Genomic DNA, 27,163 nt, shown 5'->3' on the forward strand with positions numbered 1-27,163 from the left:
CTCCAAGCTGCTTACCCATGTTTCCACTCAGCCAGAGTCCTTTTCTTTTGGAGGTACTTGTTAGCAATTCTGGGGACTACAGCTCACAGTCACCTGTCAGTAACCCCTTCATTCTTGCTGCTTTCCACTTCCTTTCTGCTAATCCTGCATCTGCTAATCCTGCATCTGTCCTGTCTCTGTGAGGGTAGGCGTACCTGCCCATATTCTGGAATATGTAGGGATTCCATTGCTGGAATTTCTTTAAGATTATTTTTTGAAGAGCTAGTTAACTCCTGGCCCAAGAGGAGTCATTTATCTTTGGGAAGATCGGATGTAACATAGATGTAGGGTAACTGCAAACCTCTTCACAGTCTCTAATATTAAAGAGGCAGGTCGGTCTCACAAAGATGTACACAATGCTCTGGTCTTTCAAGAAATGTCTACCTGCTTATAGACAGGGTTTCTTTGGAAACCCAGTTACTTTTTTTTTCAAGGGATTACCCTTAGTTTGCAAGGAGAGAACACTTCCCTGAGTGATTAAAATTAAAGGTATTACTTATGATCATGAGAGTTAGAAAAATAGCCAATAAATCATATGACAGTACAAAGTTTTTTTTTAAATCTGAAAACAAACTTACAAAATCTATATTAGAGTGAGACTTCTAGTTTCAAAGAAAATTATTTATTACAACACTTCACTAAATATTTAATAGTACTAATACATGCAAATACCAAGTTTGAAAAAAAAAAACCTACTACATAAGGTATGCTAAGCACCTGTGTTAATATTAGTGGAATTCACAATCCTTGCAATATTTTAATAAAAGCTAACTGTTAACTGAGGGAGAGTGGAAATGTCAATATCTACCCAAGTGAAATAACACTTTATTTTAAAAAACAGTTCAACCATCAGTGTTACCATTCTAACTTTTAACAAAGACATTACATAAAACAGGAATGCTTATTTGTGCCAAGTTTTCATTTAAAACAATCACCAAATCAAAAATGATATTCTCTCACCCAGACATGAGGATAATCAAATCACACTTTCTAGTACATTTATATCAGCCTATAAATAAACCAGACATTCTTTTCTTCTTTTGTTGTTACCTTACAGAAAAAGCTTAATATCACAATCAATGCTTAGAAATACAGGTTTTGGAGCCATATAAAATTTTAGTTTCAAATTTCAGCTCTACTGCCAACTAGCTGTGAGACATCGGGCAAGCTTCTTAACCTTATGAAGCCCATTTCCTCACCTATACAATGGAAAAAACATGTTGCAAACACTGGGATAATATATCTTAGGAGCTGAATTGTGTCCCCCAAATTCGAATGAATCCTAATCCCCAGTGCCTCAAAAGCTGACTATATTAGGAAATTGGGTCTTTAAGGAGGCAATTAAGTTAGAACAAGGTCATTAGGGAAGGACCTTAACCCACTATGACTGGGATCCTCTCAAGAGGAAATTTGGACACAGACAGGCACAGAGGGGAGATGTGAAGTCACAGGGAAGACAGCCACCTACAAGTCAAGGAGAGAGGCCTCAGACGAAACTAACGCTGCCAACACCTTGATCTCACTTACAACCTCCAAAAATGTGAGAAAATACATTTCTATTGTTTAGGCTACCTATGGGGTATTTAAGCAGAGGTACTTAAGGCTACAGTCTGTGGTACTTTGTTATTGCAACCCTAGCAAATTGATATGTAAAGGATGTAGAATAGTGCCTGGAACATGGTAGATAATCAGTAACTTAATTACTACTATTATTATCTTCCCAGAGCTCTTCTAATATGTAATTCCAGAACCCATACACATAATTCAGTCCTTCTCTGTTTAAATCATGTGAAGTAGTAAAAAGAAAAGACTGTTGGGATAGGCAGTCTGCCATGGGTCTGGGGATCCCTGCACGTTCTTGCTTAGTATTGAGCTTTTTTTCAGGTCATTTCTCGGGGCTGTGTTTGCAGTGAGGAACCTGGAAGAATGATGTAGTATGTATTATCTCCCTCCAGACAAAGAACAGGCTTATTTCTGCTTATAACTTGTGAATTGCGTAAGCTCAGCATTTCTCTCTTGTAACACAACCTAGCACTTGGGCAGGCATTCATTGTGAGCTCTTTATGTCATGGGACTTGGGAGCACAGGGGACCAACACAAACCAACATGAACTCTGGCTACTATAAAGTCCTTTTGTCTCAGACCCAGGAGTCTCATGTCTTCTGCCAGTATCCCATGAAATGTTAATAGAATAACTTGTCAGCTTGTAAACAGTGCAAAATCTGACTCTGCACAGTTCTGGAGAGTTTTGGCCAATAGAGGCATGGTTTTCTGGAAAAGATGAGGACCCCAGTGGGCTGGGCTAAGAGAAATAAGACCCTTCAGGATCCAATAGGGAGTGCTTTCACTCAAGTAGCAGAAAAGAGGGAAGGTTGTAGGGGCCTCTCACTGTCCTATCTGTTAATGAACGTTTGGAGGCTAAGCATTGAGAGATAGGATTAAAACAAGACACTCAAATGGTGTCTTGGTTTTTGCACACTCATTTCAGGGTGGAAGAAGGATTTGGCTGTGGCTGCTAAGGGCTCCCTAAAGCTGAAACAAATGCTGTCAGCAATGAGGAAAATATAAGTCTGTAGAGCACAAGTTGGGTAGCTGATCAAAACCAAACATAAATACAACATGTGGCTTACTGGCATGGAGCTGTTCTCTCTACACACCTCCAAACCTCTTTCATCTACCCTGACTGCTGGTGCTTGAAGAAAAAGGGAGCTTTGGGAAAGAAAGGGACTTAAACTTTTATAGCTCTGTTAGGTACAGGTACCCAAGTCACCATTGTACCCAGTCCCATGAGGAAAGTGGGTATCAGACACGAGGTGACCAAAGGTACCAAGGACTGCAGTACACTGAGAGGCAGTAGTGTACATAATGACAGAAAGGAAGGTTCCCCAGACTCTGGGTGCCCTCTAGATACTGGAAAGTATACAAGAGAGACGTTGGCACCAACACTGAAGTGTAGAGCCAAGAGAGAGAAAAAGAGCCTCTGTAGCTGCCACTCTCACTCCCTGCTTTTTCCTGAGCCCCCAGCCAGGGAGATAACATAATCTCCTGGCAGCTGTTAAAGCCCCTTATGTGCAGGCATTAAACATTCCCATGGGGGAAAAAGTGACTAAAGTCAAATATAGGATTAGAACAAATCTTGCAGTGAAGAAAAGATGTGACCCAGTGGGTGGGGCTCTGTGGACCAATTCAGTGTGCTTCTGTTGTGAATACATAATTGGTATTGAGGTGTTAAATGCTTAATCTGTAGATGCTCACGAAATGCCAGATTCTCCTTAGGTCAACACTACAGACTGGCTTCATCCTGCTGCTCAGAGTCTGTTAACAGTAGCCTTAATTAAATGCTGTATGAGACCAACTGAATGGATTTGGTATTGACTAAACAACCTGTCAGATTAATCAGAGTAGCCAATGTGCAGCACACTCACATGAAAATTCAAATTTGGCCAAGAATGTGTGGAGTTGAAGAGTGGATTGTTGGAAGAGGCTATCCACTGTGGGCTCTGAGAGACACTGCATACTTTCTGGGTATGCCATGAATGCAAGGACCTGACTTATCTTTACCCAGATCATGTCTCAGGCTTGTTTACACTAGGCAACCTTGAGGCATGAGGTAACAACTCTCCTTGGACAAATTACAGGATTGTTTCTATTTACTATAAAGACAGTCTATATTCCAACCTTAGTGTTTCTCTCCTGTAACACAACCCGCTCTGTATGCAGGCTTCCATCATTGGCCCTTTGTGTTGCTTTTGTGAGACTTAGAGAAATGAGGAACTGTCACAAGCCACTATGAGGTTCTAGCTACTGCTTGTGCTGTGAGTGATAAAAGTCCTTTGTCTCTGACCCAAGTGTCTCATGTATTCTGTAGCATCCCATGAAATAGAAACAGGCTAACTTGTCGGCTTGTAAATAGGGTGAAACAGCAGCTCCTGCACAGTTATTGACATACATCAGTTATTTTCTTGGTAATGGCTGGCATTTTAGGCACTATGACTTTGCTACTAGAAAATTTATTATTAGCATAATATATTACAAAAGATTATTTTCCAAAGACTTAGTCAATTAACATTACAAAAATAAAAAGCCTTCTGTTTCCTGGGAATTTATCTGTGTGTGTCCAAGTCCAGTAATAATTTCACTGTCTGTCTGAAGTATCAAAAGTACTAAATCCAAAGCTCGGCGCCATGCCTCAATCTTTGGTGTAACAACATCATAAACTCTTGCAATCTGTTCCAGTTTACTTGAAATGCCTGAATTAAAAATTCCACTATTTAGTTTACAATATTCATTCAAGATGTAAGTTGAAAGAGAACCAGAGTTTGTGGCATTTTGTAGATGATGTTGAATCAATACACTGGCTTCAAATTCTGATGAGCAACTGGCAGTGTTACATATGAGAGTTGAAAGGTATTTGTGCCATCCATTTGCCAGGCATTTAAGCACAGTTGGTCTGTATAGTGCCACAGATGAGGTCAACCAAGAGGAAGAATTATGAAGCCATCCTGAACAGGTTTGGTTTCCTTTATTCAGAGCTTGTTCTGCAAGAATTTGAAGATGGCTAAGACACAAAAATTCAACTGCACCACCTCCAAGGAAGACTTTTTGGTCTCTCAAAGAATAATACAGACGATAGGCACAAGTCCAGAACCTATCTTCTTTGATTTGCATCTGTGCAGTGACTAGGCTAGTGAGCACTACTGTAACCAAATTAATTCCTTCTGTTTTTAACATGATTGCTATTCTGTTGATACTATCTATAACATCCATAGAAATGCTTCTCCAGAAGGTCACACGGACCCCATTGCCCACACAGTTTTCATTCACTTGTGTAATGTAGGCCACCTGTACTGCTCCTGAAGCCTCTGCAAAAGCCTGCATCACATTGCTGTTCACTGATCCAATTACCAACCGCTTGCTCTGTGTGCATTTTTCTATTAAGTGTTCAGATACATTTCCTTGTGCCAGGACAAGGTTCACATTGAACTTGATTAATACCTGTAATACACAATTTGCCCATAGTTCTTCTGAGCTGTCTTGTTGAAACTTAATGCTTTCTAATACTGTTTTAATATTTGTAGACTTATTAAATCCCAGGTGGTGATAATTCTCTGTGAGATCACCCTCAATGAGAACTACCCGGATAGGCTGGTTCTGCAATTCCTTGATCAGAGCAGTACTAGATATTGAGACAGCAGTGATATATCCTCGACAAACACAAGAAAAAGTTTCAGGTAAACCAGATAAACAGCAAGTGAAGATTCTTGAAATGTCAAACATAAATGGCATTGTACAGCTGCCTTGGCGCACACTTGCGTTCCGATACTGCAGCCGTATTGCTTCTGCTACTAATTTCATGCTGCTGGGATCTCCGTGACTCAAACCCACCTCTAACTCTACCAAATCATTACATCTGTAAGTTCTGGGAGTAGCTGCACCATGTTGTTCTAGAAATCCATCTGGTTTGCTTATCCATTGATTATTACCTGTCCTATTAAAATGCCTGCTGTAGACTAGTATTGACTTTCTGCAGTGGGTGTCTGCAAGCAGGCTGTTTTTCAGAGTCTGAGGGTTTTGTGATGTGTTTTTATCTATTTCATCATTAGTCTGAGATCTAATGAGTGTAGGTGACTTAACAGGTCTTCCAGAAAGACTGTAAATGGTCAGTGGTTGAGAAGCAACATCTTTGAGATCATGCTCTTTCTGTATCAAACTAGTATCTGAAGGGATCTGTAGAAAAGGATATAAACTGACACTAAATGTTTCAAGTCCAGAAAATGTCTTTGTGTTGTCTATATGGTCAAACACATTGTAGACAGGCACTTGAAGGGAAACTACCTCTTCAATGCAAGAGTTCAAGCCTTCTGACATTACAGACACTATCAGTGAAATGGGAACACCCAAATGAAGACATTCTTCAGCAGCACTGCTCCATGCACCAACAAGAAACAGAAGAGTACTGGTTCCAGTCCTATATGTGTTATTGTGTGCTTCAACTGCTTCATTGAGAAGTTGTCCCACTGCACTGGTTAAATCCAAACTTTGAAGAAGCCGTACTATTGAACTGATTAGCACACTCTCGTGACACTCTTCATCTGTAATAAATTTGGATGATTTTACTGGGCCGAGGAAAGTTCTTCCTGTTTCTGCAAATGATGACAGTTGTTGCAGTCCCATATGCCTCCTTTTGTTTATGACCCTGCAAGCCATGGCCACGAATCATCATCTGCAAACAAAACAAATGCTTGGAGCTTTACTCAGTGTAATGTATGGTTATATGTGTTTATAAAAGAAAAATAAGATACAGCCTTTGAGGATTTGCTGGTGTATATAATTTCCATTAAGTATAATTAGTGCAATGATACAGTATCATAATGATTAATGATAAAGGCACAGGTGTGTGGAAGAACACTTCACCCAACAAGGGAAGCTGATCATGCAGATCATAGGCAATGCTTCCAGAAGAAGTCAATGCCTGGTATGAATAAGTCTTGAAGAGTAATTTGAAAGTTGGCAAATTGAAAATTGAAGGAGATGGTAGTAAATGCACAAATATGTGAAATATACAGTGTACTGAGGTAATACATGTAGTTTAGTTTTATGGAACTATAAAGAAAGTAGTGGGGAATAGTAGCAGATGAAGGTCTAGAAGAGGGAGGAAGAGGTTGCATGAAAGGCATTAGTGCTTTACCAAACTGGATCCTATGGGAACTACTGAAGTGGTTTAAGTAAGGAAGATTAAGAAGAGACTTGAGTCATGGGGAAGACAGTGTAGCTCAGAGAAGACAAATAGGGACTCTGTGGCATCTTACTACACTGACGGACAGTGACTGCAGTGGGGTATGCGGAGGGGACTCGATAATAAGGGCGAATGTAGTAACCACATTGTTTTTCTTGTGAGACCTTTGTAAGAGTGTATATCCATGATACCTTGATAAAAAAAAAGAGGAGGTGGAGCCAAGATGGCGGCTTGAGTAGAGCAGTGGAAATCACCTCCCAAAACTATATATATTTTTGAAAATACAACAAATACAACTATTCCTAAAAGAGAGACCAGAAGACACAGGACAACAGCCAGACTACATCCACACCTGCAAGAACCCAGCACCTCGTGAAGGGGATAAGATACAAGCCCTGGCCCGGCGGAACCCGAGCGTCCCTCACCCCAGCTCCCAGTGGGAGTAGAGGAGTCAGAGCAGGGAGGGAGAGGGAGCCCAGGACTGCTAAATAGCCAGCCCTAGCCATCCGCACCAGAGCACAGACACAGGGCATGCATGGGGTGCTGGAAATTAGGGAAACAGGACAGTAAGACCTGTCAATGGGTCCCCACAGCTGGCGCCCCTGGGACAAAGAAAAGCAAGTGCTTTCTGAAAGTCTTAAAGGGACAGGGACCCCAGAGCTGGACGGAAGCGTCCCGGGACACTTAGCCCAGCTGCTGGGAATCCCAGGGAACACCGGGCTCCCTAACTCCCTGGGCGGCAGTGCAGCTCAGAGGCCCTTCACGGTAATAAACAGCCTCCCGCCTGTCTCCCCTCCATCGCGGCTCCCATATTGGAGCAGCAGATCGAGGCTGGCCACACCCATAGCAACTGTGGAGCTTAACTCCACAGCAACCATGGAGCTTAACTCCACAGCAGCCCCAGAGCTTAACTCCACAGCAGCCAGGCAAGAATTAGAGGGCCCCTCTGTGTGCAGCTGCCCAGCACAAGCCGCTAGAGGTCGCTGTTCTCCCAGGAAAGGAAGGCCACAAACCAGCAAGAAGGAACATTCTTCCAGTGACAAACAGGGCCAGCCCCGCACAACTACCTCTATCACCATGAAAAGGAAAAAGAATTTGATATAGACCAAAATTAGAGAGTCAACCCCTGAGAAGGAGATGGACCTAACAAATCTTCCTGAAAAAGAATTCAAAATAAAGGTTATACCATGCTGACGGAGATGCAGAGAAATATACAAGACCTAAGGGATGATGTCCGGATGGAGATTACAAAAATGAAACAATCTCTGGAAGGATTTATAAGCAGAATGGATGAGATGCAAGAGGCCATTGATGGAACAGAAACCAGAGAACAGGAACGCATAGAAGCTGACACAGAGAGAGATAAAAGGATCTCAAGGAATGAAACAATATTAAGAGAACTGTGTGACCAATCCAAAAGGAACAATATCTGCATTATAGGGGTACCAGAAGAAGAGAGAGAAAGATGGACAGAAAGTGTCTTTGAAGAAATAATGGCTGAAAACTTTCCCAAACTGGGGGATGAAATAATCGACCAGACCACGGAAGTACACAGAACTCCAAACAGAAGGGACCCAAGGAGGACAACACCAAGACACATAATAATTAAAATGGCAAAGATCAAGGACAAGGACAGAGTATTAAAGGCAGCTAGAGAGAGGAAAAAAGGTCATCTACAAAGGAAAACCCATCAGGCTATCATCAGACTTCTCAATAGAAACCTTACAGGCCAGAAGAGAATGGTATGATATATTTAATGCAATGAAACAGAAGGGCCTTGAACCAAGGATACTGTATCCAGCATGATTCTCATTTAAATATGGAGGGATTAAACAAATCCAAGACAAGCAAAAGTTGAGGGAATGTGCCTCCCACAAACCACCTCTACAGGGTATCTTAGAGGGACTGCTCTAGATGGGAGCACCCCTAAGACTAAATAGATGTCACCAGAGAAAAAATCACAGCAAAGAAAACAGACCAACAAATACTAACTAAAGGCAAAAAATAAAATCAATTACCCACAAAAGCAGTTAAAGGAAACACAAAAGAGCACATAATAAAACAACCAACATATAAAGAATGGAGGAGGAGGAATAAAAAGGGAGAGAAATAAAGAATCACCAGTGTTTATAACAGCTCAATAAGAGAGTTAAGTTAGTAAGATACTAAAGAAGATAACCTTGAACCTTTCGTAACCACGAATCTAAAGCCTGCAATGGCAATAAGTACATATCTTTCAATAATCACCCTAAATGTAAATGGACTGAATGCACCAATCAAAAGATACAGAGCACTAGAATGGATAAAAAAGCAAGACCCATCTCTATGCTGCTTACAAGAGACTCACCTCAAACCCAAAAACATGCACAGACAAAAAGTCAAGGGATGGAAAAAGATATTTCATGCAAACAACAGGGAGAAAAAAGCAGGTGTTGCAGTACTAGTAACTGACAAAATAGACCTCAAAACAAAGAAAGTAACAAGAGATAAAGAAGGACATTACATAATGATAAAGGGCTCAGTCCAACAAGAGGATATAACCATTATAAATATATATGCACCCAACACAGGAGCACCTACATATGTGAAACAAATACTAACAGAACTAAAGGATGAAATAGAATGCAATGCATTCATTTTAGGAGACTTTAACACTCCTCTCACTCCAAAGGAGAGATCCACTGAACAGAAAATAAGTAAGGACACAGAGGCACTGAACAACAAACTAGAACAGATGGACCTAATAGACATCTATAGAACTCTACATCCAAAAGCAACAGGATACACATTCTTCTCAAGTGCACATGGAACATTTTCCAGAATAGACCACATACTAGGCCACAAAAAGAGCCTCAGTAAATTCAAAAGGATTGATATTCTACCAACCAACTTTTCAGACCATAAAGGTATAAAACTAGAAATAAATTGTAGAAAGAAAACAAAAAGGCTCACAAACACATGCAGGCTAAACAACATGCTCCTGGATCAATGGATCAATGACCAAATTAAAATAGAGATCAAGGAATATATGGAAACAAATGACAACAACAACACAAAGCCCCAACTTCTGTGGGACGCAGTGAAAGCAGTCTTAAGAGGAAAGTATATAGCAATCCAGGCACACTTAAAGAAGGAAGAATGATCCCAAATGAATAGTCTAACATCACAATTATTGAAACTGGAAAAAGAAGAACAAATGAGGCCTAAAGTCAGCAGAAGGAGGGACATAATAAAGATCAGAGAAGAAATAAACAAAATTGAGAAGAATAAAACAATAGAAAAAATCAATGAAACCAAGAGCTGGTTCTTTGAGTAAATAAACAAAATAGATAAGCCTCTAGCCAAACTTATTAAGAGAAAAAGAGAATCAACACACATCAACAGAAACAAAAACGAGAAAGGAAAAAATCACAACAGATTCCACAGAAATACAAAGAATTATTAGAGACTACTGTGAAAACCTATATGCTAACAAGCTGGAAAACCTAGAAGAAATGGACAACTTCCTAGAAAAATACAACCTTTCAAGACTGACCAAGGAAGAAACACAAAATTTAAACAAACCAATTACCAGCAAAGACACTAAAGCGGTAATAAAAAAAACTACCCAAGAACAAAACCCCCGGGCCAGATGTTTACCTCGGAATTTTATCAGACATACAGAGAAGACATAATACCCATTCTCCTTAACGTTTCCCAAAAAATAGAAGAGGAGGGAATACTTCCAAACTCATTCTATGAAGCCAACATCACCCTAATACCAAAACCAGGCAAAGACCCCACCAAAAGAGAAAACTACAGACCAAAATCCCTGATGAATGTAGATGCAAAAATACTCAACAAAATATTAGCAAACCGAATTCAAAAATATATCAAAAGGATCATAACACCACGACCAAGTGGGATTCATCCCAGGGATGGAAGGACAGTACAACATTCAAAAATCCATCAACATCATTCACCACATAAACAAAAAGAAGGACAAAAACCACATGACCATCTCCATAGATGCTGAAAAAGCATTCGACAAAATTCAACATCCATTCATGATAAAAACTCTCAGCAAAATGGGTATAGAGGGCAAATACCTCAACATAATAAAGGCCATATATGACAAACCCACAGCTAACATCATACTAAACAGTGAGAAGCTGAAAGCTTTTCCTCTGAGATCGAGAACAAGACAGGGATGCCCACTCTCTCCACTGTTATTTAACATAGTACTGGAGGTCCCAGCCATGGCAATTAGACAAAACAAAGAAATAAAAGGAATCCAGATTGGTAAAGAAGAAATTAAACTGTCACTATTTACAGATGACATGATATTGTACAAAAAAAACCCTAAAGACTCCACTCCAAGACTACTAGAACTGATATCGGAATACAGCAAAGTTGCAGGATAGAAAATTAACGCAGAGAAATCTGTGGCTTTCCTATACACTAACAATGAACCAATAGAAAGAGAAATCAAGAAAACAATTCCATTCACAATTGCATCAAAAAGAATAAAATACCTAGGAATAAACCTAAACAAAGAAGTGAAAGACCTATACCCTGAAAACTATAAGATACTCTTAAGAGAAATTAAAGGGGACACTAACAAATGGAAACTCATCCCATGCTCATGGCTAGGAAGAATTAATATAATCAAAATGGCCATCCTGTCCAAAGCAATATACAGATTTGATGCAATCCCTATCAAATTACCAACAACATTCTTCAACGAACTGGAACAAATAGTTCAAAAATTCATATGGAAACACCAAAGACCCTGAATAGGCAAAGCAATCCTGAGAAAGAAGAATAAAGTGGGCAGATCTCACTCCCTGACTTCAAGCTCTACTACAAAGCCATATACTGTTACAAGAACCGAGCCACAGACCAGTGGAACAGAATAGAGACTCCAGATATTAACCCAAACATATATGGTCAATTAATATACAACAACGGAGTCATGGACATACAATGGGGAAATGACATCTCTTCAACAGATGGTGCTGGCAAAACTGGACAGCTACATGTAAGAGAATGAAACTGGATTATTGTCTAACCCCAAACACAAAAGTAAACTCAAAATGGATCAAAGACCTGAATGTAAGTCATGAAACCATAAAACTCTTAGAAAAAAACATAGGCAAAAATGTCTTGAACATAAACATGAGCGACTTCTTCATGAACATATCTCCCTGGGCAAGGAAAACAAAATCAAAAATGAACAAGTGGGACTACATCAAGCTGAAAAGCTTCTGTACAGCAAAGGACACCATCAGTAGAACAAAAAGGTACCCTACAGTATGGGAGAATATATTAGTAAATGACAGATCTGATAAAAGCTGGACATCCAAAGTATATAAAGAGCTCACGCACCTCAACAAACAAAAAGCAAATAATCCAATTAAAAAATGGGCAGAGGAGCTGAATAGACAGCTCTCCAAAGAAGCAATTCAGATGGCCAACAGACACATGAAAAGATGCTCCACATCTCTAGTTACCAGAGAAATGCAAATTAAAACCACAATGAGATATCACCTCACACCAATAAGGATGGCTGCCATCCAAAAGACAAACAACAAATGTTGGCGAGGTTGTGGAGAAAGGGGAACCCTCCTACGCTGCTGGTGGGAATGTAAATTAGTTCACCATTGTGGAAAGCAGTATGGAGGTTTCTCAAAATGCTCAAAATAGACATACCATTTGACCCAGGAATTCCACTTCTGGGAATTTACCCTAAGAATGCAGCAGCCCAGTTTGAAAAAGACAAATGCATCCCTATGTTTAATGTCGCACTATTTACAATAGACAAGAAATGGAAGCAACCTTAGTGTCCATCAGTAGATGAATGGATAAAGAGGTGGTACATATATACAATGGAATATTATTCAGCCATAAGAAGAAAACAAATCCTACCATTTGCAATAACATCGATGGAGCTAGAGGGTATTATGCTCAGTGAAATAAGCCAAGTGGAGAAAGACAAATACCAAATGATTTCACTCATCCGTGGAGTAAAAGAACAAAGAAAAACTGAAGGAACAAAACAGCAGCAGAATCACAGAACCCAGGAATGGACTAACAGTTACCAAAGGGAAAGGGACTGGGGAGTATGAGAGGGAAGGGTAGGATAAGGGCTGGGAAGAAGAAAGGGGGTATTACGATTAGCATGTATAATGTGAGGGGGAGGAATGGGGAGGGCTGTGCAACACAGAGAAGACAAGTAATGATTCTACAACATCTTACTACGCTGATAGACAGTTACTGTAATGGGGTTTGTGGGGGGGACTTGGTGAAGGGGGACCCTAGTAAACATGTTCTTCATGTAATTGTGGATTAATGATAACAAAATAAAAAAAATTATCAAAAAAGAAGAGACGATGTAATTTTTGAACTTGGCTTTTCTGCTTACTAGCTGTGTAGCTTTCAGTAAGTTATTTAACTACTCTACCCTGTCTTCACATCTGAAAAATGAGGATAATAAAAGAATCTACTTCAAAGGAGTTTTGTAAGGAATAAATGAGTATAGTGCTTAAAACAGTGCCTGGCACAGAGCTACTGCTGCATGAGTACTTGCTATAATAATAACAACAACAGTAGCAGCAGCAGCATCCTCCTCCTCACCATTCTTATTCCTAGTGTTTTGGATGTATCACCACTCTGATAACAGTACAGAAAACTGACTGGATGAATGCCAGACTGGAAGCAGAGAGGCCAGTTAAGAATCTTTATCTAGATGAGAAATGTGGATGATTGATGGAGGTGAAAGGATGGATTTGGTTACTGATTAGATTATAAAGGAGGGAAAAAGAGAACTATTTAAAGAGCAGCTCAAGAGCAACAGGATTTTTTCCACTTAACACTTCAGAATTCACATCTAAAACTAACAAGAAGAAGTTACAAGAGAAAGACTTTAGCACAATAAAGAGAACTTTTTAACAAAGTATCCCCTGATGTATAGCTGTCTATAATAAAGTGATCTGTCTTGTGAGTGTCCTTTCAGTTAAAGCACTAGGGCTAAAATTGTAGATGATATTAACTTTTCTTCCAACTCTAAGACTTCATAATTCCTCACAATTCACAACTTCAACACACTTCAACATTGTGATAAAACAACTTATCCCAATGTTTTAAATCCAAAATATCAAAAAACAAACAACTCTTAAGAGTTCTTTTTTCCTTCTAATACTGGCCAAAGCACTGGGCAATTTTCCTCTAACACCTAGATTCATCCTTGAAGCTAAGAGCTTCAATTACATCTACAAGAGCACCGGAGTTCTAGACATACCTTAAGATGAGGAAGAGGCCATAACACAACTATTCTTCAAGAGAAGCTTTCTACAGGCTCTCAAGGACTAAGGAGAAAAGCTACCACAGCCTGGGAAAATATGTAACAGATTGTTTGAACTCAATTTCAAATCCTCTTCTATGAACTTTTCCATTCTGTTAAATAAAAATAAACTCCTGATACACTCATTCATATCCCTAGACAGCATCAAAATAATACACCAAGACTCCAATTTCAACAACCCTGAGACCCATCATGTCTTACAACTATATGATCTGACCACATTTTTGATGCCCTTCACCCCTCACCCCATTTTTCAATTCTCTTATTACTCAGTTTAAATTCCTATTTGTCAATTATTACAATCAGTCCCTTGCACATACACCCTCCTCAAAACCCTTGTCCCTCTTTGGTTCATCTTACCTTGCAAAACCACTACTCTTGGAAATTCAATTCTGTCTACTCCATGCTTACTTGGGGCAACTGAAAATATGCAGAAAAACACACACAATAGTGCTGATTGGTGTCATTTTAAGTTCATGAGTCCTAACTTGAAGTGGCCCTTTTTAGTACCTGGCAATCTATTTCCCCAGTCCATTTATCTTTTTTTTTTTTCCTTTTTCTGCTTAGTGTTTTCTGGGTTCTATTTTTTGCCTATCCCTGAGAATAAAAGATAATTCTTCTCTGTTTCTTGTAAAAGCTTTATGATTTGGGTCTTTATTTAAAAAATGAGGTGAAATTCACATAACATAACCATTTTAAAGTATACAGTTCAGTGACAGTATATTCACAATGTTGTACACCATTACCCTTATCTAGTTCCAAAATATTTCCACTATCCCAAAAGAAAACCCTGTGGCCATTAAGCAGTCACTCCCAGTTCTCCTCTCCCCCAGCCCCTGGCAACTACCAATCGGTTTTCTATCTCTGCAGATTTACCTATTCTGGATATTTCATAAAAGTGGCATCACACAACATGTGAACTTCAGTCTGCCTCTTTCACTTAAGCATTATGTTTTTGAGGTTCATAAACATTGTTATGCATCAGCACTTTATTCTTTTTAATGGCTGAGTAACACTCCTTTGTATGTATCCATTCATCTGCTGATGAACATTTGGGCTGTTTCTACCTTTTGACTGTTGTGAAAACTGCTATCATGAACATTTGTGCACAAGTGTTTGAATGTCTGTCATCAATTCTTTTGAGTACACACCAGGCGTGGTCATTTTTAATGGTCTGACTTCCTGAGGAACTGCCAAACTATTTTCTATAGCAGGTGAACCATTTTACTTTTCCACCAGCAATGGATGAAGGCTTCAATTTCTCCATGTCTCCTCCTGGTTCTGGTGTCTAGATGTCTGGAATCAAGGTATTTGCAGGGTCATGCTCCTTCTAAAGGCTTCAGGGAAGAATCCTTCCTTGCCTCTTTCAGCTTCTAGTTGCTTCTGGAAGTCCTTGGCTTTTGTCAGCTTTTAATCCCAATCTCTGCCTCCCTTTTATATGGCCTTCTTAAAAGAATGCCAGTCCATTGGATTTAGGGACCACCCTAATCCAGTATGACCTCATCTTATAATTACATCTAAAAGACTCTATTTCCAAATAAAATCACATTCTGAGATTCTGGATAGACATGAATTTTGGAGGAGCCCTATTCAACCCAGTATACTCATCAACACCAACATGTATTTTTCATTTTGTTTTGTTTTTGTTTTTTAGTAACAGATATCCTAGCAGATGTGATGTTTCACTGTGGTTTTGATTTGTATTTCTTGAATGACTAATGATGTTGAGCAATTTTTCATGTGCTTGATGGCCATTAGTGTATCTTTGGAGATACATCTATTGAAATCTTTTGCCTATTTTAAAATTCGGTTCTTTTTGTTGTTGAGTTTCATGAGTTCTTTATATATTCTGGATTCTAGAATTTTATCAAAATATGACTCGCAAATGTTCTCCCTCATTCTATAGGGTGTATTTTCTACTTTTTTGATAATGTAATTTGATGCATAAAAGTTTTTAACTTTAATGATGTCTAATTTGCCTATTTTTGGTTGCTCATGTTCTCGGTGTCCTATCTAAGAATCCATTATCAAATCCAAAATCACGAGGATTTAACCCAATGTTTTCTTTGAGTTTTATAGTTTAATAAATTGATACATTTTTAAGTTGATTTTTGTATATGGTGTGAGGCAGTGGTCTGACTTCATTCTTTTGCATTTGGATATCAAATCGTTATTCATTAAATTCATTAAAGAAACTATTGTTTTCTCCATTGAGTGGTCTTGACACTTTTGTAAAACATGAATTGGCAGTAGAAGTATGGGTTTATTTCTGAACTCACAAATCTATTTCATCGGTCTATATGTCCATCTTAAGCTAGGACCATACTGTTTTGATTAGTGTAGCTTGTAGTAAATTTTGAAGTCAGGAAGTATGAGTCTTCCAACTTTGTTATTTTATTTTAGCTTTCACATTTGTGTTTATAATTCATCTTAAACTGATTTTTGTAAATGGTGTGAGGTAGGGTTTTTTTTCTGTCATGGATATCCAGTTGCTTCAGAATGGTTTGTTGAAAAAAGAAGACTGGCTTTTTGCTTTTGTTTTTCATTTCTAACATGTTTTGAGAGCTTACTAAGTATGAGGCACTTTATACACATTATGCAATATAGTCCACACAACAACAATATAAGGTAGATACTATAATGGACCTCTTTTAGTGGTGTAGAAAACCACTAAAATAAAAGGTTATGGACTAAAACTTAGGTTTATATAATACCAAAGTCCCATGCTATTAACTACTAACCAATATTGCCTCTGGCTGCCCCTTGACACAACATGGTATTTTCTTTCTCTTCTGTACACTCTCCCACTGCATTTCCCACTTCCAAGACTCTCTGCCTTCTTCTAAACCTTGTTCACACCCTTAACATCTACATACTTATTTATTTCAGGTGCCAGAATCACTGTTTATAGTTTCTTTTCTATACAATGTTTAAATCATGAGAGATTACTATATGAGTAGAAAAGTCATGGAGAAATTAGAGCAAAAGGAAAAAGTCTTGAGCTATTTCAAATTGGACTGTATTTAATTTATATGAAAAAAAGTTTCCCAGATATGGAATGAAATTATTTAAACAAAACTAATCTACAAACAAAAAGTCACATAAGACTGGTATCAATATAAGTACTCAAGAAATGTCTCAACACTTGAAGAATCTATTCCAAGTTTCAGCAGTAACTTAAAAAAAAAAAGTATTCACATTCCTAAGTTTAGAAGAGTAGAACAGCTCCTCAATTATTATTTTGAAGAGATTACAATTTGCTATAATTAACATAAAATAAAAACTCAAACAAGAATTCCTCATCTTCTAAGAGGCTGAGTATAAAAAGGCAAAAATGGTGAATGAGGATGGTGGAATGGATAATTTCAAAGATGAACAGTACTTCTGGCAACTCTTCTTAGCACTGAACTGACACAACCTGATTGATGTTCTGCTATATATCAGTGCCAACGTTTCCCTCAAACAGTTCTGTTTCATTAATGGGATTCCCCAACAACTTTACTTATCAGCTTAATATTTCTTTAGCTTTCTAAGTGTCTAATAGAAGAGCAGAGTCAGACCATGTCACTGAGATTTCATTGGAAGCATACTTAAGATCAAGTCTAGTCTTATCTAAGGAACTTGGTTTAAAACAGTAAGATGTAATGTTTTTCAGGAGTTGCATTTTTAAAAAAATTAATCATTTCTAACAGGTATGATTAGCTTTTTTCATCATTAAAACCAAATTGCTTATCTCCAGTCTATACTCAATATAGCAGTAGTCTAACCTTTTCACTACACTTTGGAAAATAAAGTCTTTATATCTTTGTCTGACACAGGAGTCCCTTTTAAAAATTAGCTCAGATCTTTTCACTCTTCTGCTCAAAGTCTTGTAAAGACTTCCCATTTCACTAGGAGTGAAAGTCGAAGTCCTTACAATGCCCAAATAATCTGTACTCCTCCCTCTTGGTCTCCTACTACTCTATCCCTTGACTGCTCTGACCTGGTCTCCTTTCTGTTCCTGGAATATTCAAAGCATGCCCCTTGCCATTGTGTTTCTATTCTATTTGTTCCCTCTTTCTGGGATGCTCTTCCCCAAGAAATCTACTGCCTCACATCTTTAAATATTTACTCAAATCTCCTTTTTTCAACTAGGCCTACCCCAAGCACCCTACTTAATGCCACAAACTCTCATTTTCCCTTTACACTCAGATTCCCTTTATCTGCTCTACATTTTTTCAATAACACTTATCACCTTACAATAGTACATGGTTTATTTATTTATTTACCATTTATTAACTACCTCCCTTTGTTGGAATATAATTCTCAGGGGACCAGTTTTAGTTAATGAGGTATCCCACCTATTGAGAATACTGTCTGACACACTGCAGGCACTCAGTAAATATTTGATGAGTGAGCGATGAATGTCTTTCACCATGTTTGTTATCTTAAATATAAGTAAAAAACTGGAAACAAGATTAAACAGATGACACTGTCAGTATTCCTCTGTACAAATCTAAGTTTCAGCCACCTTTGGAGTCAACAAGGTTCCTATCTGACACTGCCTTAGTCAAGGCTCTTTCGTTGCTTCCAAAATGGTTCCTCCTTCACCTGTTTTTCAGAATTATGTTTAAAAAGCACAAACTTAATCAGATCACTCAACTACCTTAAAATGTCTATTTATCTTAGAAAAGAAAGTCTTTACTCCCTAGCTTGACATAGGTGTCCCATAATCTGACCTCAGTCTAATTTCTAAGGCTCATCTTCCACCTTTCCTTATAAACCACATGATCTTGCCACACTAGAACATACATGTTTCATTTTTGCACAAGCTATACTCTGATATGAATATTTTACCCTTTCTTCACCTTGGCAGATAATATATCCTTTATGATCCAAGGTAAACGTCACATCTTTGATACAGTCTTGTACAATATCCCAGGGAGAAGTGGTGCCTTCTTCCTTTGCTCCCAAAGCACTTTCTACACACACCTACTAAAGCATTTAGCACCAGGAATAAAAAACACTGTATGTATGTCTGTGCCTATTTCCCCCCCTAATCTGTAGGTTCTTACTTTTCTTCATCTCTATACTTGACACATTTCCTTTCAAATTCACCCAATAATTGGCATAGCACATAACTTGTACAAAGCATTAAATAAATCGAGTAAGAGTGCTAATGGATTTTAATATTTTCCTAGATTATTATTATTGAAGTTCTATAATACAATTATATTAGCAGCAACTATTTTTCATGACCGAGTACTTGCTACTAGATACCTAGAAATTACAGTCTGAGTCTACAATTAAAAAAAAACATTTTTATTGTTACTATCCTAAATATAAGAACCTGAATCATAGAGTGATGTAAAAGCCAGTTAACATACTGCTCAGGCTTTTAACTGTCATGAGGTCATGTCATAGAAGTTAGAATTTGGTTTTATAGATTTCCCTACTATTCATTTCTGGGTTTCAGAAATACCCTTAGTATTAGGTAAAGATGAGGGTTATGTCCTTGAAACTGACCAAGAGCAACTTTCCTGGTGAGATTAATAGCTTGAAAAATCAACATACTATAACTGACTAAACATTTTATTTAATTCACAAAACATCTTAAATTTGCATCATTTTAATTTCCACTGGCATAACATTAGAGTGGAAAATAACTTCTATTATATTTACCTGCATTCCTATACACTAACAATGAACTAGCAGAAAGAGAAATTAGGAAAACAATTCCATTCACAATTGCACCAAAAAGAATAAAATACCTAGGAATAAACCTAACCAAGGAAATGAAAGACCTATACCCTGAAAACTGCAAGACACTCATGAGAGAAATTAAAGAATTAAAGATACCAATAAATGGAAACACTTCCCATGCTCATGGATAAGAAGAATTAATATTGTCAAAATGGCCATCCTGCCAAAAGCAATCTACAGATTCAATGCTATCCCTATCAAAATACCAACAGCATTCTTCAAAGAACTAAAACAAATAGTTCTAAAATTCATATGGAACCACAAAGACCCTAAATAGCCAAAGCAATCCTGAGAAGGAAGAATAAAGCAGGGGAGATCTCGCTTCCTAACTTCAATCTCTACTACAAAGTCACAGTAATCAAGACAATTTGATACTGGCACAAGAACAGACCCATAGACCAGTGGAATGGAATAGAGAGTCTAGATATTAACCCAAGCATATATGGCCAATTAATATATGATAAAGGAGCCATGGACATACAATTGGGAAATGAAAGCCTCTTCAACAGCTGGTGTTGGGAAACTGGACAGCTACATGCAAGAGAATGAAACTGGATTACTGTCTAATTCCACATACAAAAGTAAACTCAAAATGGATCAAAGACCTGAATGTAAGTCATGAAACCATAAAACTTTTAGAAGAAAACACAAGAAAAACTCTCTTGAATATAAACATGAACAACTTCTTCATGAATATATCTCCACAGGCAAGGGAAACAAAAGCAAAAATGAACAAACGGGACTACATCATGCTAGAAAGCTTCTGTACAGCAAAGGACACCATTTTTCTGTAGAACAAAAAGGCATCCTATAGTATGGGAGAATATATTTGTAAATAACCTATCCAACAAGGGGTTAACATCCAAAATATATAAAGAACTCACATGCCTCAACACCAAAAAAGCAAATATCCCTATTAAAAAATGGGTGGAGAATATGAACAGACACTTCTCCAAAGAAGAAATTCAGATGGCCAACAGGCACATGAAAAGATACTCCACATCGCTAATTATCAGAGAAATGCAAATTAAAACCACAATGAGATATCACCTCACACCAGTTAGGATGACCAGCATCGAAAAGACTAAGAACAACAAATGCTGGCGAGGATGTGGAGAAAGGGGAACCCTCCTACACTGCTGGTGGGAATGTAAGCAATATGGAGGTTCCTCAAAAAACTAAAAACAGAAATGTCATTTGACCCGGGAACTCTATTCCTATGAATTTATCCAAAGAATACAAGTTCTCAGATTCAAAAAGACACATGCACTCCTATGTTTATTGCAGCACTATTTACAATAGCCAAGATATGGAAGCAACCTAAGTGTCCATCAGTAGATGAATGGATAAAAAGATGTGGTACATATACACAATGGAATACTATTCAGCCATAAGAAAGAAACAAATCCTACCATTTGCAACAACATGGATGGAGCTACAGGATATTATGCTCAGTGAAATAAGCTGAGAAAGACAAGTACCAAATGATTTCCCTCATTTGTGGAGTATAACAACAAAGCAAAACTGAAGGAACAAAACAGCAGGAGACTCACAGACTCCAAGAAGGGACTAGGGGTTACCAAAGGGGAGTGGTGGGGTGGGTGGGTGGGGCGGGAGGGAGAAGGGGAATAAGGGGCATTACGATTACCACACATAACATAAGGGCTGCACAGGGAAGGCAGTATGGAACAGAGAAGACAAGTAGTGACTCTATAGCATCTTACTAGGCTGATGGAAAGTGACTCTAACGGGGTATGTAGTGGGGACTTGATAATGGGGGGAATCTAGTAACCACAATATTGCTCATGTAATTTTATATTAATGATACCAAAATAAAAAATAAAAAAATATATTAAATTTACCTTACCTTTCCCAAAGCCTCATTCCATTAGAATTTTCCAGAATGATTACAATGCTTGAGTGTCTGTCTGATATAATGTGAACAAGACAGGATGATGGTTTTGGAAAATGTGCCATGTTTCTACTTACTAAAGTATGAAAAGTGATTTGGAAGACTGCTTTAATAATATGCTTTTCACATTTTTCTTGCCCTACCTTGAAGGAGATAAGTGAGATAAAGGAAAAAGAATAGGCAAAAGTTCATGTTCTTCCTGAATCGGCTGTTAAAAAATCCAGTATGATTTTTAGAAAATATTTACTCTAGAGAAGGCATTGCAGGGGGCATAAAATGAGTCCTGATGTGTAAGTAATTAAGGGTTAGACGTTTTAAGAGATCATCACCTCTTCATTTCTACCAGGAAGTCAGAGGTCCACCTCAGTACTTCTCCCCAACCGGTTAGTTGGTCCCAGACCAGATTCACGACTGGACAGAACCAGCAAGTGTGGCCCTCTGGACAAGATTCTGCTTTGATTTACAGCAGTTATATATGCATCGAAATCTCTAGAGTTAGTACTAAACTGGATTATCAGGCTATCTGTGTGCGATTTAAGAATGCGGATTCACGTTGGATATGATTGTAAAGCCGACCAGCTCTTGGAATTCAGCCAATGGAATGGCTGGGTCTGATAGTGGTTATGGCGCCAGAACCTGACCCGGCAAAAAGGACACAAGTAAAAGGCCCTTCCTGTGCAGTGAAACTTCAAGTGCATTGCGAGACCCTTCCTATCCCTTCATCCACTTTCTGCCAACTGCACCGCTGCACCATGCCCCTCTGTAGGTAAGTGTTGATGTCCACCAAGCCACAATCCCTGTGAACTAGGGCGGAGGGAATGGCTAAAAGACAAAAGTGACTCCAGGGACTGTGAAGCCTGAGAAACGCCTAGCGGCACAAAGGCAACGCAGTCCCCTCCACCTCTGGTTATCCCAGCCGAATGGTAAACCAAAGCTGGACCAATTCACCAGGCCCACCAGGCCCTGGGTTCTCATCCGTTTCCCGTCCCCAAGGGTTTCAGAAAAGCAAACCATGTCTCCACCAAAGATTTAGCAATCGGTGGAATCATCTCGCTACTAACCTCGCTCTTTTCTCCTTGCGCACGGCGGGGCTCCAGTTGCCGGCTTCCCAAAGTCAGGCGAGGTTGGGCTGGAGCTGAGGTGCCCAGATGCACGGCCGAAGACGCCGTCCCCAACGCCAGCATTGTGCGCATGTGCTAAAGGGGAAGAGAGGGCGGGGCGGGCCGGCCCGGTCGCTCCGAAACCAAAGAGAAAGTTCAGTTTAACGGTTGGCTAGGAAAGGCAGAGCATTTACACTATTGGTAGAGAATAGAGAAAGAGGTTTGGCCTCAAAGGCCTTACTTTATGACCATTGGGTGGGATGACTGTCAATCTAAGCCTGGTGGGCGGGGCTGCATGAGCGGTCAGTGAAAGCGGCCTTAGCAACGGCTTCTGAGCTGTGAACACTGAGTCGGGCTGCGCGGAGGTGGGGTGAAGCCGGCGGTCCCGGCTCAGGATGGGGACATGGTAAGTGCGAAACTAACCCCTTGGTGGTCTAGCGCTGGGACTGAAGTTTCTCCCCAGCTCAAGGAAGGACTTTCGCTTAGTTTACGAAATGTGTTTTTCACTTTTTCATTAGCCTCGAGCGTCATCAGTAACCCCTCCTCTGGTCGCCGAATAGAAGCACATTGTCCCTGGCTCCAAGGACAGAAGAGCTGTTCTCCAATTCATTATTTCTCTCGTTAGCCCCAGCAACCACTAATTCCAAGTCTTTGATAGGTTGCGTGTTGGAAACAGAAACCACTCTTTAATCAGAAGGAAATAGATAACAGAGAATAAGATGCTTAAAAACTGTTGGAGGGCCTGGGCCTTTAAAAAGAGGGTCTGAACTCTAAAAATCTGGCCAGGGGAGCTACAATTTTTATCACTGGAGGGTGGGTGAGGATTCTGAAGGCTGCCACTGGAGCTATTGAGTTGAAGGCCGCACCAGAGTATTTGCAGTCCAGGAATGGAGAATCTGCCGTTAGGACAACGTATAACACACGTGAAGCTGGACGCTAGATAGATACACATGAACATGGAATCCAGTAGCTGCCACTGCCACCTCTGCTTCCAAACCCCAAGGTGCAGGCAAGATTCTGAAATGAAGCTGTAGAACTCCAGGAGTAACTCTGTGACTTAGCTTGCCAGCAGAAAGGGGCAGATTGCAGGAAGATGATATCCACCTCCCCTGGATACTGATAACTGGTCCAACTGTTACTCTTATCCAGACCCTTGGATTCGTTTTTCACTTGGAAAATGTAGCTTTTCATTTCCCATCATATGCAGTATAGAAAAGTATGCTAGAAGGTGGGAAAGTGCTTTCTGCTTAATAAAGCACTTTATGAAAACCAAAAACTGCTTTTATGTTTCAATCAAGGCTATCCCACAAAATAAATTTTATTATGAGACATTTGGGCACAGATTAAAGTAAATATGCATTAAACAATGCTTTTCAGATATACTAAGTAAGACCATGTGTGTTCCAACATAACACCTACTGTGCTAGCATGCCTTCCGTTGCCTATTTTCCCTCTTAAAGGGCACTACTTTGAAGGAAAAACTTAAGTGGTAAAAAAGAACCAGGCTTTCCACCAAGATAATAACTAAAAGCACAACTGTTAGCAAGGGAAATTGTTGAGGCTCATTATATAGTAGGGAATAGGATACTTGAGTTTTTTTGTATTCTGTAAGTTCATCAATTATTCTGGTCTGGTAACTTTCCCAGTTGCATAGTTTATCTTTCACTCACATATGTATTTATTACAGGCATCCAACTACCACACAAGCTCAGACCAGTGGTAGAAAAGAGCAGCAAAAATTGAATTGAATGAAGCCCAGGAGCAAGAAATTAAGGAGGCCTTTGATTTATTTGATGTGGATGTGTCTGGAACCATAGATGTAAAAGAACTGAAGGTTCTGAAATTCTAATTTTAAAACATTATATAAACCATATCATTTATTTATGACAATCTTTAAATGTTTAACGTAGTCTTCTGAAAACTTGATATAAAGTATCTTTAGTATAGACACCTGCCACTTCAGTGCGTATACTTACACCGTCGGTGTATATACACCTGCCCCACACCAACAAGACAATGTCCTGTTAAGCATTTTATTCATGTTTTATAAATGAGTAGGATATAGCCCATATGTCACAGTAGGATTAGATCCTAGGTCTGCTGACCTGATTTTCTATGTTTATGCCTACTTCATAGTAAGAAAGAGAATCTGGTAATTAGTAGGTAATTTAAAAGCTAGGAATGACATCATGGCATATTATAACTTATTTGCTTCTTATTTCAGATTGCAATATGCAGGCCTTAGGATTTGAACCAAGGAAAGGAAATCAAACAAATGATAGCTGAGATCAGCAAGGAAGGAATCAGCAGCATTAGTTTTGAAGATTTTCTTGCCCTAATGAGTGTAAAAATGGTATAGTAGTGATTCTTTTTTTCAAAGTAATGCAGCAGCTTTTTATATTTTTTGGCTGAAGCAATCAGAATTTATAAAGAATTGGATCTAGGTCTTTAAAGATGGATGGGATTTTAGATAAATAGGAATAGCAAGATTAAAGATGTTTTCAGGATTTTAATGAAGACTGTCCAGTGTGGAGAAGAGGTTTTTTGGTTAGGAAATAGTAAGGCTGAAACCTTTTTCATCCAACATTTTGAAGCCTTGAAGTCATCAAACATTTCCTTGAGTAACTATTTTTGCCAGGCACTATTCTTTGGAGCATTGAATGAGACAAGCTCTGTTCTCTTGGTATATTTTTGGTATTGGTTATCAATTACTGGGATTAATAAGGGATACATTCTCTTTACCACCCTGTTCCTCTTCCACTTCAACAAACCCTAGGTTTAAGTACCTTAGGGCAGATGTGAATGTTTGTTAAAAATCAGAGCAGTAAATAAAGTCAGAGCTCAGCTGCCTGTGACATTGCTGCTCTAGGCCTCAAAGACCTGTAAGTCCAGCTTGATAGAATAAGTAAATGAAAGATTAGTGACATTTAGTTGTTTCTGTTTTTAAAGACTGATAAAGATGAAAAAGAAGAAATATTGAAGGATTTCAAACTTTGATGATGACAATACTGGCAACATAACACTAAACAATATAAAAAGGGTTGCTAAGGAACTAGAGGAAAATTTAATAGATGATGAACTTCAGGTAAATTTTACTTATGACTTGCATACATAATTAGAGTTATAATTTACATATATACTTATACAATTATAATTTATATGTGATTTGTAGTTCTTTAGTTATACTCAAATACATTTAAAATTTGAGCTTGTATTTGAATACATGATTCCTTTTTGATAGATTTCATATATCATTTATATTTTGTTTTACAGGAAATGTTTGATGAAGCTGATGGTGATGGAGATGGAGAAATAAATAAGGAAGAATTTTTGAGAATGATGAAAAAGACCACTCTTAATTAATAGTTTTTTTGTTCCTTTTGGAAAGTTAACAGATTTGTTCAGTTCAGTAATATGTAAATGTATTCATTTAAAATTTTTAGTTTATGTGCACAAATTGGTCTCTGGATGTCTACTCCACATGAGAAGTTACATGTTCCTACCAATGTTATTAAATCTACAGCATCAAGAAAGAAACTAATGTTTTCCTTGAACCATGAATCCAAGAACAGTATTAATTCCAACTGCTGTTTATAGAGTCTGATGGTCCAAAGACTTTTTATAAATTTCATGAAATTGACCTCACATCCAAATGATTTGGCAAACAAGCCATTATTCTCCCTATTATTTTCCTTTTGTGCAACACTTAAAAAAATAATAAACATTTGCTTTTTAATCAGATATTCTGATATGTAAAGTATTAAACTATCTGGCAACTATATTATTAATTTTTATAAAGATATTCAAAGAAGCACTTGTATCATCAAGATTTTCCTTAAGTTTGACCCTATAAGTTAACATTTATTTGAAAACCTCTGACCTAGGACAGGTGCTAGGGATTTTACATATGCTATCTCAGTTAATATATCACAGCTTGCAAGCTGGTAGTATTAGCTCTGTCTTAACTACACAGGAGAAAACCAAAGAGAACATTAAAAGTTAATTGCCTATTATAAATAAAATATGGATTCTAAATCTTGTATGCTTTCCTATAGATAAAAACTCAACTTAGTGTATATTTTCTAACTTGTTTAATTCTGACTCTTTGTAACTTAACTTTGTTTTTTGTGAAAGAGCCAGACTTTTGGGAAAGGCAGTCTGCATGCAGTCTTTTGACAACCACTGGGCTGCATAAGAATGGGCCTTGAAAAACACTTCCTTATCAGCAGACAGTCCTTAGAGTGTGTGCTAGACTTGTCACCTTGTCTGGAAATATTGTTCCCTGTTTCAGA

General features: G+C 38.5%; 2 protein-coding genes across 2 annotated transcripts; one reads left to right on the forward strand and one right to left on the reverse strand.

The window, feature by feature from the left end:
• Window positions 1–639: 639 nt before the first annotated feature.
• On the reverse strand, window positions 640–22,986 carry BBS12 (Bardet-Biedl syndrome 12). Its single transcript, XM_017669800.3, has 2 exons — window positions 22,833–22,986; window positions 640–6,262 (listed from the first exon to the last, which is right to left on the reverse strand). Exon 2 carries the CDS (start codon window positions 6,244–6,246, stop codon window positions 4,108–4,110), a length of 2,139 nt encoding a protein of 712 aa, XP_017525289.1. The 5' UTR covers window positions 6,247–6,262; window positions 22,833–22,986; the 3' UTR covers window positions 640–4,107.
• On the forward strand, window positions 22,395–26,612 carry LOC108402945 (centrin-4-like). Its single transcript, XM_017669798.2, is given in 7 exon segments — window positions 22,395–22,430; window positions 24,559–24,710; window positions 25,103–25,132; window positions 25,134–25,224; window positions 25,821–25,861; window positions 25,863–25,956; window positions 26,145–26,612. Coding segments are annotated over 7 exon segments (534 nt in total). The 3' UTR covers window positions 26,235–26,612.
• The last annotated feature ends 551 nt before the right edge of the window (window positions 26,613–27,163 follow it).

Source organism: Manis javanica, chromosome 5 (genome assembly GCF_040802235.1).
Source record: "Manis javanica isolate MJ-LG chromosome 5, MJ_LKY, whole genome shotgun sequence".
Taxonomy (NCBI): domain Eukaryota; kingdom Metazoa; phylum Chordata; class Mammalia; order Pholidota; family Manidae; genus Manis; species Manis javanica.

Bases quoted from the DNA above. Each gene is read 5' to 3' on its own strand.
- BBS12 (XM_017669800.3), bottom strand. From the start codon at position 6,246: ATGGCTTGCAGGGTCATAAACAAAAGGAGGCATATGGGACTGCAACAA.